Source organism: Octopus bimaculoides, chromosome 10 (assembly GCF_001194135.2).
Source record: "Octopus bimaculoides isolate UCB-OBI-ISO-001 chromosome 10, ASM119413v2, whole genome shotgun sequence".
Classification (NCBI taxonomy): domain Eukaryota; kingdom Metazoa; phylum Mollusca; class Cephalopoda; order Octopoda; family Octopodidae; genus Octopus; species Octopus bimaculoides.
In genome coordinates, this window is record NC_068990.1 from 45,527,467 (window position 1) to 45,543,011 (window position 15,545).

General features: G+C 34.8%; 1 protein-coding gene across 4 annotated transcripts in view; it reads left to right on the top strand.

Annotated features, from left to right (window-relative positions):
- The window catches only part of LOC106874115 (uncharacterized), a 154,795-nt gene that overhangs the window by 110,590 nt on the left and 28,660 nt on the right, over nt 1-15,545 (top strand). The window contains exon 1 of one of the 4 annotated variants that reach the window (XM_052971162.1): nt 1,791-1,864. The exons of the other annotated variants lie outside the window; for them this stretch is intronic. Coding sequence (XP_052827122.1) covers nt 1,838-1,864 — 27 coding nt within the window. The 5' untranslated portion in view covers nt 1,791-1,837. Of the gene's footprint in view, nt 1-1,790; nt 1,865-15,545 lie in introns of those variants that run through there. 4 annotated transcript variants of the gene reach the window in all.

Genomic DNA, 15,545 nt, shown 5'->3' on the forward strand with positions numbered 1-15,545 from the left:
GTGTGTGTGTGTGTGTGTGTGTGTGTGTGTGTGTGTCAGGTTGTAACAAAAGTTCTGTCCGTTTTTTTTTTTTAAGGTTCTATAAAACAATAGAAAAACTGTCTGATTTATTTAATCATTAATATAGTCACTGTTCTTTTTTGACTTCTTTCCATCTGTCAACAAGCTTTTTAATGCCACATTCATAAAATTCCTTAGGTTTAGAAGTGTAAAAGGAAATTAACTCATTTTTGACTTCTCTTGAAGTAAGTCTTAATCCACTCAAATGATTTTGTAAACTTCTAAAGAGATGGTAGTCTGTAGGTATGAGATTCAAAGAATATGGTGGGCAATGCATAATTTCCCAGGCATATTTTCTTGGAGATCTTTGGTCTTTTGTGCAGTGTGATGTTTTGCATTATGATGAAGGATGACTCTTTTTCTGTTTGTTAATGATGGATGGCTTTGCTGCAGAGCTGCTTCCAAATGTATTAGCTTTGGCAGTATACATCGACAGTTATTGTTTGATTATCGTCTAGTGGCTTGTGATTAATTATTCTACACATATCCTATCATACGCTCAGAAGAATCTTCCTTGAATGCAGGCCACTTTTGGGCTGCTGAGCTGGTTTTTCACCATGATTGAGCCACTGATGTTTTTACTTAATATTATGGTAAAGTATTGATTTTTCATCTCCAGTAATGACTCTTCAAAAAAGGTCACTGGTAGCTCATGAGATTGCAATGATGCACAGCAGTCAACACATTGTTTGCAAATGTCTGCAGAGAGTTCATGTAGAACACATTTTCCAACCTTTGACACATTACCAAACCTTCTCAATTCATGACGAATGGTGGGATGGCTTATATTGAAGCCTGTGCTTAGTTCTTGAACTGTAACAGTTGAGTTTGCTTCAACATTAGCTTCCAATACATCAGGATCCATCCCTCTTGGGCACCATTCTCTTGATTCACCCATCAGGCTGTAGTCCCCATTTCTGAATCATGAAAACTATCTTCTGCATGCTCTTTTATGCCATCGCCATAAGTATTTTGGAGTGGTTTTACTGCTACATTTGCACTATTCCCTTTTTGAAATCCATAAGGAATAATATGACATATGTTCTTTGCTTGGAGTGAATATGGGATCATATGACAAAATCATTAATATATTATTTTCTTTTAGATTTTGTCATTTTCCAAATAGAATTGGGAAGTTAAACACCTTTAAGTCTAACTAAATATTTACTTAAAAAGGAACGGACAGAACTTTTGTTACAACCTGATCTATTATATATATACACACACACACATGTATATTAAGAAAAATATGAGTTAGAGGTTATGCAACAGTCTAAGGGATAAATGTATCCGTAGGCACTACTGGTGTATTACCTCACTATGTATAGTCCTAGCTATTAGGTATACAATAGTAGGTAACTTAAAGGTAAAACTGTGGTTTAATATATATAGAAAAGAAAAGAAAAGGAGGAATAATAAAAAAAAAAGTAAATAGTAAATAAATAAAAGTCAATAAAAATATAATATGAGTTGGCAATCTAACGTTATATTTTTATTGATTTTCATTTATTTACTATTTACCTTTCTTTATTATTCCTTTACGTAGCCCATATATATACATTATGTCATACTAACTTTAAAAAGCATCCTTAGTTTTTAACAAGGGCATTATTTGTAATCATAGGGACTAACCTAGCGGCCACTAACAGCGTTATATATGACAATTACCAACACCGGATATCTCCACCAGGTATAACTCCTTCGACTAACACCGCTAGTCAACTAGTAATTTTCCCTACTTACTGCTCTATTCATCTAGCTGAAGAAATGTACATACATGTGGAACCCAAAAAGTCATGAAAATGTAAGCCTAAAGACTTAACAAGCTTTTTCCTTTTTTTTTTGCCTTTTCCTTTTCCTTTCATTTTCCCTTTTTCTCCTATTTATATTCCTCTAAATCATTCTGACAATGTTTGTTAAATGGAATAAGATAAATGCAAATTTACTTTGATTTGATAAACAGAAACAGCTGTAACTGGTTCTAAACTACAATTAAACTATGACCTTTTTATACCAATGATCAACTTCTCATTGTTTATTATTGCTCCATTTCTTTTCTTTTATACACACACACACACACATATACACTCGTACACACTCATACACATGCATGCACACATACCTAAACATAATGAGTTTCTTTCAATTTGTCTACCAAATCCACTCACAAGGCTTTGGTTGGCTTCAGGCTACAGTAGAAGACAATTGCTTAAGGTGCCACACAGTGAGAATGAACCTGAGACCACATGGTTGGGAAACAATCTTCTCAACCACACACTTATGCTTGTACTTGTTTAATAGCAAAAAGGATTCCGGCAGGGTGGTTGAAATTCATGAACATTGGTTCCAGCAATATTTCTCAAAAGCGGTTCTATGAAAAAACACCTCCTTTTTGGGGGGGGGGGTTCTGCAAGATAAGATGTTTTTATATAAAATTTAATAGAAATCTATTTCATAGAAAGATAATATTCAGCTTTTTCAAATTAAAAAATTATATATATTTTTATTGAATGAATTCTATTTATAAAACAATTTTCTTTTTATTGAGGTTTTGTGATTTTTGAAAAATCTTACAGTTTCTACCACAAATTAAGTTTGAGAATTATCACTCCAAACTTTTAAGTTTAAATCTAGCCAATATTGATTTTGTCCTTAATTTCTCTAGAGTTGCCTGTTATTTAGCCTTTAGTCAGAGCTGTTATCAGTGATATTCCTGTTGTGAATGCCATCTTTTTTCTAGGAAAATGTATCTAGGACTACATATCCAATAATCCTTCCATTTTCTTTTTTATTTAAGATGGTGTAGTTTGATTAGCAGGAGAGTTTAGCTACTATAGCTAGCAGGTCAACTATTGATTCAAGTTTCTTTGATAAAATAAGTAACAAGCAATGAATATGTTAGAGCTGGTGATCAAGTATAAACTGTTACTCATGAGCAAGTATGGCCTGGTAACATGTACTGACAGTTATAACACGTCAGAAACACTAGATTTGAATAGACCCAAATCTTAAGAAGATGCTATCTCAAACTAAAGCAATTTGATGGATTGTTCATTAAAACATTGGGAAAATTTTATAAGAAAATAGAAATTGTAAATGTTATTGTTGCTGAAAGCGAAGAAAAATATCACTTGCTTGGGATGGATGTGATAAATGTTGATAGTTCAAGATTAATTCATGAACTTGAAGTTCCAAGATAATTTATGAAATTAATAGGTTTTAAGATTAACATTCTTTCCAAAAGAAATTTCAGGTCATGTGAGGCAATACACATTAAACCATTAGTTGTAGTGAAGCTCAAGAAACTTATTAATGAAGGTCTTTTAGAAGATTGTCCCGAGGGAATAAACAGGCCTACTAAATGAAATCAGATGCCCTTCAAAATATATGGAGACTATAAAGTGAATGAAAGTATTTGTTCAGATTCTTATTCGATTCCAAATACTGAATCGATATTCATTCCCTATATGTCATCAATTATTTTACAAATTTAGATTTATTAGCAGATAGAAATGTGTTCTGGAGCAGAAGTTACTACAATGGCTACACCAATGAGCTTTTAAGATGGAACATATATTCCATACAAAGTTAAAACAGCTAATGTTATCTTTCAGAGAGCAACTGACCATGTTTAAAATGTCATTGATAATGTTTTTTTGTTTTTCTTAAATCAATATGACAGACACACACAAGTATGGCTGTGTTGTTGGGATCTTGCTTCCTAACCATGTGGGTTCAGTGGGTTCAGTCTCACTGAGATAACTTTGGCAAGTGTTTTCTACTCTAGCCTATAAGCTGATTAAAGCCTTGTTAGTGAATTTGGTAGACAGAAACTGAAAGAAACCTGTCGTGTTTTGTGTGTGTAAAATAGTTACATCATGTCATGGTCATCAAATGTAACAGTTTTATGTTACAGATAGATGTAATGGATGCAGTGGTGATTAGTATTGAAAACAGGTTAGTTATAACTTTGTGGGACAATGAGATATGCACCCAAAATGAATTAAGAATAAACTCTTACAGATTTTATTTATCCGTCACAATCTTGTTGGGGACAGTGTACAGAGGTGTTGTAGTTGTCTGTTTTCCAGTAGTAAGGGGATGATAGTAATGACAAGGCTTGTGCACTTTTAAGGTAATGTTTGTGTTTGATGTAAATGCTAGAGAGAGGTAGAAACATTGTATTAGATATATAGTGCTCAGTATATCAGAGGGTGCTCAATCCTGAGAGGAAGGGGAGGAATAAATGATACATTCTGGTATGAGAAAGAGTGAAAACAAACTGCCTGAAAATATTCAGAGAAGGTTCAAATTTATACATGTTTGAAAGTCGAAAGTAGGTTGGGAGTACAAAGAAAGTGAATGTGTTTATCTGTGTTGAACCAGTAGGTATAGGTTAAAATAGTGAGGAAAGGCAAACAAGTAGTCAAGGTAAGACTAGGGCATTTGATTTCATTTAATTCAATTTAAAAATTTAGCTACATAATGAATGGTAAAAATAGTACAAAACTAGTAAAGATAGTCTCTGACAGCTGTTTCTGGGATATCCCAGTTATTGGATCATCATACCAAGTGAAAGACTCTATAAGCTGGGTATACTGTCATCATAGGAATATAGGTTAGACAGTAGAAAGAATACTCCTCATCAGCAATATTTGTTGTGGTTCATTATCTCCAGGAGGGGATGAGGTCTAATTAAATCCAGTAGGATCGGGTCTTCTTTAGGTAAATTCATGATCAGAAAGACTGGTTAAGTGGTATGTCAAGGTGAGAAAGAATTGTTATACAGTACTCTATATTGAGAGGAGGTGAAACTGAATGCTAGCAGTGTTGTGCATAGAATAAAGATCCATTCTGGTGTAAGAGGTATGCATTGGATATATATTGTTCAGTATATTGAAGGGTATTTGTTCCAGAGTTAGAGTGAATGCTAGCAGTTCCAAAGTAGTGTGGATAATGAAAGGAGGAATAAATAATATATTCTAATGTGAGAGAAAAGATAGATAGGTAGAAACATTGTATTAGATATATAGTGCTCAGTATATTAGAGGGTGCTCAGTCCTGAGAGGAGGGGGAGGAATAAATGATACATTCTGGTATGAGAAAAGTAGATCTATATAAGGAGGGGTATTATAGTCTTGGGGGAAATTAGAGGGAGCGAATGGAGAAGGGCTAGTAAATTGTCATTCCCATCTAAAGAGTTTGGGGGTGGAGGTGCTCAAGATGTAAAGGCTGACAGATAAGGGACAGAATAAACTGGGCAGATGCCAGGCCTAAGAGGTGGATAATTAAAGAGAGGGTGTGGTTGTGATAATAAAGTGGACATAAGAAAAATAATAGACAAGTGTAAATGTGGGTACTCAAATCTTACTTGGTTGGATATGTATGGTTTACTAACCATGAAGGAGAGCTAGAACCCTATAAATAGGTGTCAAACTGTAAAGAAAAGATTTAAGATTTAATATTTAAGGTTTAAGATTTACCTCCTGACTCAAAGGGAAGCCACCATTAGCTGTTTTTTGAACAAGACATTCACACATCTACAACTTCAACTACTGTTCTAACTGAAATTTTGGTGGCACATCTACTTGAGCATTCAAAATGCATACCTACTAGTTTGAGTCACCTTGACTTAAACTCCCGGCATCTTCTGCGTTGAATCAAATTTCTCCTTAGATGTTGAGTAAATGAATATGGCCCATCTTAGGTGAATGGAGAAAGACAGTTGACTCATAGATTTCCAAGTATCAATGTCAAGAATAATGGAAAGAAACTTGCGGAAAAATGTAGGCTAAGGTTTTGATTCCTGGCTAAGAATCCAAGAACTAACTCAGTGGTTCTCAACAAGGGTCCATATGAACTTTGGAGGGGATGGGGTCTATGCAAGCAAAATAGTAAATTGGGGATCCACTATAGTTTATTAAAGATCCATGAAAAAGTTTGCATTTGATGTATTTATTGCAAGAAACAGCTCAGTTTCTTTCTGTAACATTTTATAAAGTTCAACCTATACAAGTTAATTCATGAAAAATAAAGTAGGATTTTTGAAAGAAATATCTATAAAACTAGTCTTTAAACATTGAATGATTATGGGGGTCTACTAGAATAAAATACTAATCAAAGGGGTCCATAGGCAAAACATGATTAAGAATCACTGTAACCAATGGTTCTTGTTAATAGAAATCAACAAACAAATCATTTGCTGATCTGAACTGATATCTAGCAAACCAATAATGAATTGTTACAATCACAGAGAACAGCAAAACTTAAAACACTAAAATACGTATTCATTTTTAGTACATTTTGGCAGATTTGAATGTGAATGTACTAATTGCTGTCGTATTTTGCCTACAGGGAACAACTTCTTCTCTCATACAGTGAGTGTTCACAACACTCTTGATTCATTGAGGTAAGAGAGCTTTGAGACACTTCAGTGTTTTGACCTGGTTGTGTCTCCCTAGTTGAAGCTACCCCTGAATGAATAAATCCAAACAAGAGTTTTGGTTCTTGTTTACAGAAATCATCAAGCAAATTATTTTTTGTCTGCCAGACTGATAAATCATCTCACACATGGAGAACAGCAAAGATCAAAATAATGACATACATATTCACTCTTAGCATATTCATGTTCAAATCTGTCATGACATATTAAGAAAAAACACAACCAGGTGTCTGAAAGTCTGCTTACCTCAATGATTCAAATGTGTTGTGAACACATTGTATGAAAGTTGTTTTTCATTAACAAAATACAACAGTGCCTAGCTTATTTACAATGAATCTTCTAGACTATTAAGAATGTATATGTGCATCATTGAAACAATAAGTCTGCAGTAACTGCTTTAATGCTTGAAAACTTTATAAGCATGTCAAGCATATATAAATTCTAAACAACTATTCTTTGCAGTGAAGCTCTAATATTTTCACCTGAAGAATTCAAAAAGCAAATTATGAAAAGTGTTTGTGACTATGTTCATTGTGGAATTACTGCTATGTGCAGTTGTTTAAAACTAGAAGCCATGAACTGGCAATTCACACAAGGTTTTGGATCATTAAATATGCAATGATAAAAACAAACAAAAATTAAAAAAACAGTCTTCGTTTGTGGCTCAAGGTGTTACGTATCTGGGCATGTGTACACATTGATCATGCTTTTGTTGGATTGCATTTCATGTAGGTATGAGGGCATTCATATATCTTTAGGATAGAGTCAAGCATTAGTCTGGTTCATTTGTTTATTGTTGTGCTGTGTGTATATGTATGTGACAATGTTCAAACAAGGTTATGTGTAACAAGTTTTATTTCATGTTTTACAAAGGTGCATGCAAAATAATATAAAAGGTGTATAAACTGTTTGTTCCCTCATTAGTGAATTTAATCAGTTAGTGTGGTTAGTAATTAAGCCAGTAGTCGTTGAGGGTTAAAAGTTCATGCTGAAAGAATAGAGAGTGAGCATTGCTCTAGTTACATAGCATGGTAGTTGTCATGGCCAGGAGTAAAAGAGAGCTAGCAGTCCTAGCTGTGTGGGCAGCTGACAAGTTGCCTGCCTAGAAGGAAAAACAGAAAAAGAGAGAGAATGGCTGTCTGGCTAGGGTTTTTATACCTCCCTAGTAGAAGTGCCATCCAAGCGCAACCTACTGACAACAGAATTAGTTAACATTACTCTCCCCTGTTCTCTTTAGCCTTTATGGCTCTTGCTACATATCTGATACAAAGAGCTCAGCTATAAAACAGGTGTTATAAGAAATTTTTTTTCTTGGGAAAGTGAACCAAAGGTTTTGCTGATGGATAATGGTCCTGAATTTCATGATAATAATTTCTATTTCTGGTTACAGAAAATTGGCTGCATCCTTTGTTGTGTATGTACACATGCCCAATAAATGTTGGTTGTGGATTAGTGAATCTTGCTGTTTTGGTTTACTTTCGAGTATTTCTGATGTGTCATTTACATTAAACCTTTAAAAATATGATGTAGTAATTTTGAGCTAAATAAAGTTACACTACTCTGCTTTTTTTCTTTCACAAATGTTTCTTCTGCTAAAAATGAACAAGCCTATCAATCCAATAATCTCTGATATTTTATGAGATGATACTTTACCATCAACTGCATTAAAATTAGTCACTGGCTTCTTACATTAACAACATTTCTCATGATCAGTAAAGGACTAGAGAATCATGCATTTTACATTCTAATCATCAATATTTCTCATTCTAACTATGAGTAAGTCCAAGAGTGTGATAGTTCTGATGCTGCTTTAGCTATTACAAAAGTAGTGCAAAAGTGGGCATAACTTTTTTATTAACTGACATAAGTCATTCAAATTGCACAGGTTGGTAGAGTAACTTGTTCTCTGTTTAATAGTAATATTCAACATTGTCTCTGCCACAAGTGATGCATTTATGCCATTGTTGAACCCATGTTTTGAATCCTCTTTGAAAAAATTTCTGGCATGCACTGTTCCATCCACTTTTTCACAGCCATTTCCATCTCATGTCATGGAATCTTTGTCATCTCTGTTAACAACCTGTAGATTTATGTGAATGTTGGATAGCCTGCACTGTTTCTTCATCAAAAAGTAAATGATGGTACATTACATCTGCTTGGAACCTATTATTTGCCTGCAAGGAAGAAGAGTTAGTCTACCCACATGTGTTATTTGAATGATCTATGTCTGATAATTAAAAAGCTATGTCCATTTTTACATCTCTTTTGATATAACATTTATATAAGGATCTTCCTTAAGGAGAAAACTATACCTGTTGTTGACATTTGTTAATAACATAAAATCAACCATCAAGGGAATGTTTGAAGCTGTTTGCATTACCATTCCCTGACGAAAACCTAATATGACAATAGTAGCTAGAAATGCACACATATATATATATAAATATATACATAGTAAGCTCAATTGTCTAACAGTTATATCATCTTTTTCTTCCTTCTTTTTCTCCCTCTTTTTCTTCCACCATCTTTCTAACTCTTCACCTTATCTTCTTTTTCTCCTTCCTTTTTCTTTCTCCTCTCTTTCCCTTCAGCTAATCACATGAAAGTGTTACAATTACATTCTCCCTACCTCACATCATGCATGCTTTCCTCTCCCTCTTTTTCTCTCTCCCTCTTTCTTTCTCTCTCTTTTTCTATAATCATGTGAAAGCATTACCAATGAGCAAAGTAATGCAATGACAAGAAGAATTATTATCAGACATAGATATAGATTACATAATTTCCCCCTGCCATATTTGCTAGAACTATTAAGTATTTATCTTGCAATGCATTAATATATTCCTTAACTTCTTGCTTACTAAAAACTGATTATTCTCATATCATCCTTGTTTATCCTTTTAATTCACTCCTATGACAAACCAGTTACAATTTCTCTCTAGTTTTCAAAACCTTCCTTTTAACTTTGTATTAAAGGCTTAACTATAAAATTGTTAATCAATTTCAAGATTACCTCCTCCAATTAAAACCTACATATCCTACCCAGTTTCCTGTATTTGAGACCCTTCTTCATTGACCTTTTTAAATCATTATGTACAATGATATTTCAGTCACTCACAACCACATCCCACCCCAAGATAGCAGAATTCAAACTTAGTGCAATTGCATGTACCAAAGCAAATCCATCTGAAGCTTTCCAAACTAATCTATGATAAACACTTGCTTTATTTAAACAACCTATCACCTATAGTGCAACCTAGTTTATAGCTAATGTGTATATTTGTACTATTATTAAGTATTGCACTCAAATATCAATAGAGTTATTAACAGAAGGCATTGCCATCATAGAAGCATTGTTATCGGGCATGGGAAATATTATCTTGCTTGGAAATAAATGGATGAGAGTTGGGAACAGGACGGGTGTCTGGCTGTAGAAATTTTGCCTCAACAAATTTCATCTAACCCATGCAAGCATAGAAAGTGTATGTTAAATGATGATCACACACACTGTATGTGTATCTATCTATCTATCTATCTATCTATCTATCTATCTATCTATCTATATATATATATACATACTGCATGTGTGTGTGTATGTATATATCTATATATATATACATAGGGGTTGTACAAAATAATGGAAACACCATAGCATCATAATTTTGAAATGTCTATAAAACCATCAAAATCTTGTTTATTTTTGTTTTTCGATCTATTATTAGTGTCGCTTAATATGTTTTGCTAAAATTGCTGTTTCTTTTCAGATATCATCAGAAAAAGGTAATTAAAATGACAGATCTATGAGACTTTCAAAGAGGTCAAATTGTTGGTGCTCGTATGGCAGGAGCTAGTGTAACGAAAACATCTGAAATGTTTGGTGTATTAAGAAATACTGTCTCAAAAGTAATGACAGCTTTTGAGAAAGAGAGAAAAACCTCCTTGTTGAAACAAAACTCCGGAAGAAAACTAAAACTTTCAGATAGGGACTGTCAGATTCTTACATGAATTGTTAGAAAGGATCACAAAAGTACAGCTCCCAAAATTACTGCAGAGCTTAATGACCACCTCAAGAACCCAGTTTGCACAAAAACTGTTTGCTAGGAGCTGCACAAATCCAGATTTCATGGGAGGACTGCAATCAGAAAACCACTACTTTCAAAAACAAATGTTGCAAAGCATTTAGAGTGGAGTAAAAACCTACAGAATTGGTCCCTAGAGCAGTGGAAGAATGTTATTTTCTGGGATGAGTCATCCATTGCCTTATTTCCAACCACCAGCTGAGTATAGGTGTGGAAGCATTTGATCTAGACCGCATTTGATCCAGACTGCATTTGATCCAAAAGAAGCATTTGATACAGACTGCCTTCTTCCAACTGTTAAACATGGAGGAGGATCAGTGATGATCGGGGGGTGGGGGTGGGGGTGGCTATATCTTGGAAATCTGCCACTCAATGGTTTCCCTTCATGGCAGAATTAAAATCAAGACTATTTAAAGCATTTTATCTGATCAGATTCATCCTATGGTTACAGAACTGTTTCGAGAGGGAAACGCAATCTTTGAGGATGATAATGCACCAATTCACCCAGCTAAAGTTGTCACTGAATGGAATGAGGAACATTCTGGTGAAGTTGAGCATCTTATCTGGCCACTGCACTTCCCAGATCTCAATATTATTGAACATTTATAGTGCATTTTAGAAAAACAAGTAAGGAGTCAATATCTGCCTCCATCATCACTACAAGAACTGGAGACTGTTTTAGCTGAAGAATGGACAAAAATTTCTTTGGAAACAATTCAAACTTTGTACGAGTTCATACTTTGTAGAATTCAAGCTGTAATTACTGTCAAAGGTGGTCCTACCCTATATTATTAGGTTGGCAACTAAGTTCCCACGGTTTTTTAAAAATTTGAATTTTTTAAAAGGTTTAATAAAAAATAACAACTAATTAATCAATAATGTATTCACCCTTGTTGTTTACAACTTCTTCCGAATGTTCAACAAGATTTTCAATACCTCCTTGGTAGAAATCATCTGATTTCGACTCAAAAATTTGATCCAACCAAGCTCTCAATTCTGCATCAGTATTGAATGAAACTCTACGCATAGCATTTGAAAGAAACCGAAAGAGGTGGAAATCTGTTGGTGCCAAATCAGGAGAGTACGGCAGGTATGTCAGCACTTCCCAGCCATGCGTTTGAATGGCTTGCTCGGTCATATTGGCGATATGAGGGCGGGCGTTGTCGTGCAACAGAAGAACTCCATGCTGCTGATTTGGTCTTTTCTCTTGAATAGTCGTGTTGAGTCTTCCACCTGTTGAACCTTGAGTTCCGCGTTGACCATTTGGTTCCGTTCAAGCAATTCGTAATGGATAATCCCTTCCCAGTTCCACCAAACGCACATCATTGTTTTACGTGGATGATCTTGTTTCATGCACGGTGTCGCTTGTTTACCGAGGCTAAGCCATTCCCTACACTGCTTCATATTGATGTACAGGCACCATTTTTTGTCGCCAGTAACGATTCGGTAAAGAAATCGTTGCTTGTGTCCATGAGTCGAGTGTTAACGAGCAAGCAAACCAGCGGAGATTGTGGCTTGTTGATTTTTGTTGTTGTCACTTAAAGCATGTGGAACCCATGCACCATACTTCTGAACCTTTCCCATTGAGTGAAGATGCTTCTCTATAGCAGTGTGGGAGCCTTCTATTTTCTCTGTCAGTTCTCTTGTTGTTTAATGAGAATTTTTGCACAAAAGTTAGTTTAATTGCTCTTGCCCTCACTACCCTGCACACTGTATCGCTGCTGCCCCCACCCCAACACCCACACCCTATTTTTCTACCAAGGTTCTATGCTGAGATCCTTGTTACTTGTGAGTATACTCTACCACTACACCATCTCTCTTCTGCTCTCTCTTACACTTTTTACTGCTTCCTACTCTCGCTCCCTTGGTCACTCTTTCTCTCCTTCTCTTGTTTTTCTTCTAACTAGGTAACCAAGTATCTCTTTTACATCAACACACTTGTTTCTGGCCTCTTTCTTGTACCTCTCTCTCTTTCTTTCTTTCTTTCTTTCTTTCTCTCTCTCTCTCTCTCTGTCTCTCTCTCTCTGTCTCTCTCTCTCTCTCTCTCTGTAACTATGTACCTCCATAGTAAGACACCTATTTCTGCCTCTCTATTTCTCTGTTACATTCTAACCTTTCATCATCTGATACTGGATTACATCCTCTAAAACTCTCTCTGTTGTAGTGAGACACCTGCTTCTGTCTCTTTGTCACACTCTAACCTTTCAAGCCTCTGACACAAATTCCTCTCCTCAAATGCCCCTGCCCCTCTCATAATTTCTTGTCTTGCGAGTTATTTGGTTACCTTGGCAGTGCTGGTGCCATGTTAAAAGCATCCATTTCAAACTGTGATGTGGTTGGTGTTTGAAAGGACATCTAGCAGTAAAAATCATGCCAAAACTAACCTAGAACTCTTTCATCTATTTAGGCAAGTACCTTTTGTGCGGTTTTCATTCTCTTCTGAAGTACTAAATCATACTTTTCTCATGAAGTTGGTGTAACATTCAGTACTTGCCTTAGTAATTCAAAACTCTGTCCTCCTTTGATACTTTTTGTGAGTAGGTGACACACTTTCTATCCTCACAGTTTCCAAGCACACACTCAACATCTATCTTTTCCTCTTGTAGCCACATTGCAAAGTTGACCTTTTGTCAATACATTTTATTTATCACATTATCTGAAGTTTGTTTGATATCTTACCCCAGTCTGTTGCAAGATTCTCTGAAAAACCAAATTCTCTTAGTGCTACACAGTTATTTGTATTTTTAGAAATTTCAATAACTTTTACTTCAAAAACTGCTCTACATTTGTGTTTGTATTTTCTTCCATTTTTCTGAGAGGCATTTTCTCACAAAATGAAGAATTTTAACATATTGGTTCCTCCATGAGCCATCAGAGGGTCGGGGTGGTTATGTTTGTAAGACCTACACAATCATCCAGTAGGTTGTCTCATTATATCTTTTGAGAGCTGGCATGCTACAGTTTCTTAAGTATATGATTATGGTGCACTAGAGCAGCATTTTTTTAGTCTACATACTATAATTTTTTTGTTTTTCTTTTGATTTTCACATTTATATCATACTGAGTTTTACCATATAATGAGGTAAAATACGAGACTGAGTAAACAGAAAAATATAATTAGCAAAACGGAAGGTACCAAATGACCCACCGGTGGGTTGTGGGTAAAGCACTTTCTATCTGGTCCTTATGTCACATATGATATAGTGAAAAAATATTATGGTGCTCATATTATCAAAATTAAGATATCATATTAGGACCCTGGAACAGAACAAGAAATGAGACAAGGTGGCCAACATATTAAAACTAAAAGTACTCAACTATCTTTGTTTGCTACATGTGCCAGTTTAATACAAAACAATTTTTCCAGAGACCAGGGTATCACACACATAGCAAAACACAATCAAGTGTATAGTCATCATCATCATCATCGTCATTGTTTAAAGTCCGCCCTCCATAATGCAAATGTAATGTGTACATTGTATATTATGTACTTTATTTCTATTATTACATTGTAATATATATAATACAACTAAGGCAGCAAGATGGAAAAATTGTTAGCACACCAGGCAAACATCTTAGTGGCATTTTGCCTGTCTTTATGTTCTGAGTTTAAATTCTTCCTAGGTTGACTTTGCATTTCATACTTTCAGGGTTGATAAAATAAGTGGCAGTTGAGCACTGCGGTTGCTGTATTTGACTTACCCCTCCCTCTGAAATTGCTGGTTTTGTGCCAACATTTGAAGCTAATATAATACAACTTAAAATTCAAAATTTATTCTCACTGTGCAGCCTGCTACCAGATGATCCACAAACTGGTACTAGTCCATGACCTAGTGGTTGGGGACCCCTCTTCTACAGAAACTAACATCAGATATCCTACCAAGTGAGATTGTGCCCTACCTTTGACCTAACTTTTATACAGTTTCTCTGATAGCTATAGCTCATAGCAATAGTAAACAGTAATCAATTCTAGTAATTATCGAGTCTTTACATTAAATGGTATTGCTTTACATTAAATGGTATTGCTTTTGGTCTTTCCTTATCTGATAACACTGGTTACACTACTTCATAAATAATAACCCTAACCCTAGCCCCAACCCTAACCCTATACACTACAGAATGATGAAACTTTGTATACTGGGAAATATGACCTATTCAGAGATATTATATTTATAATGATTTATAGTTCAAATGTATATGGGCCTACATTGTAGAAGAAAAGATGGAGTGATGACTTTTGTAATGTGCTGATTATACTGCAATAATTGTGGTGCTAGTTTGATAATGAATTAGAAAATCTTTAACCTAATGCTTGTGTGAATTGTACATCAAAATTTATAATAATGGGGAAAATGTATTTCTTTAATCATGGAATTTAAACACAAGATAACATTTTGACCAGCAAATGTTGATCTGTTAACTGAGAAAAACTAGAGCTGACTTTTACATGTGATAGATTTTTATTAGAGTGTATATGATGTGTATACACACACACACACACACACACACACATACACATTTGTGTGTGTGAGTCATGTAAATATCAAACATAATGATTCGGAGACTTACTTGAGATCGCCGTTGTCACATTAGAGCAGCTTGTGAAGTCGTGGCATTTTAAAGGTTAACATTATCAAGGCTAATTTATTAAAGCTAATATATAAATGTAGTATATATAAGCGCAAAAAAGTATGTATGTATATAAATGTATGAATGAAGTCTTTAAGGTTTAATATTCAAATCAAGAAAGTGCAATAATAAGGTTTAGCAGTTCAAAACTGTGAGTAGTGAAATGCAGAATTAGGTCCGCTGATTGTGAGAATCAAATATTCATCACTTTGCTAAGAACTGACAATTGTAAGTGCAGATGCTATGGGTTATTTCCCTTGGGTGTTTAAATAAAATATATTAGTTATATGTAGTAGATATAAGGATCCCTTCCAGGGGCCTTATCGATTTTTTTCAAC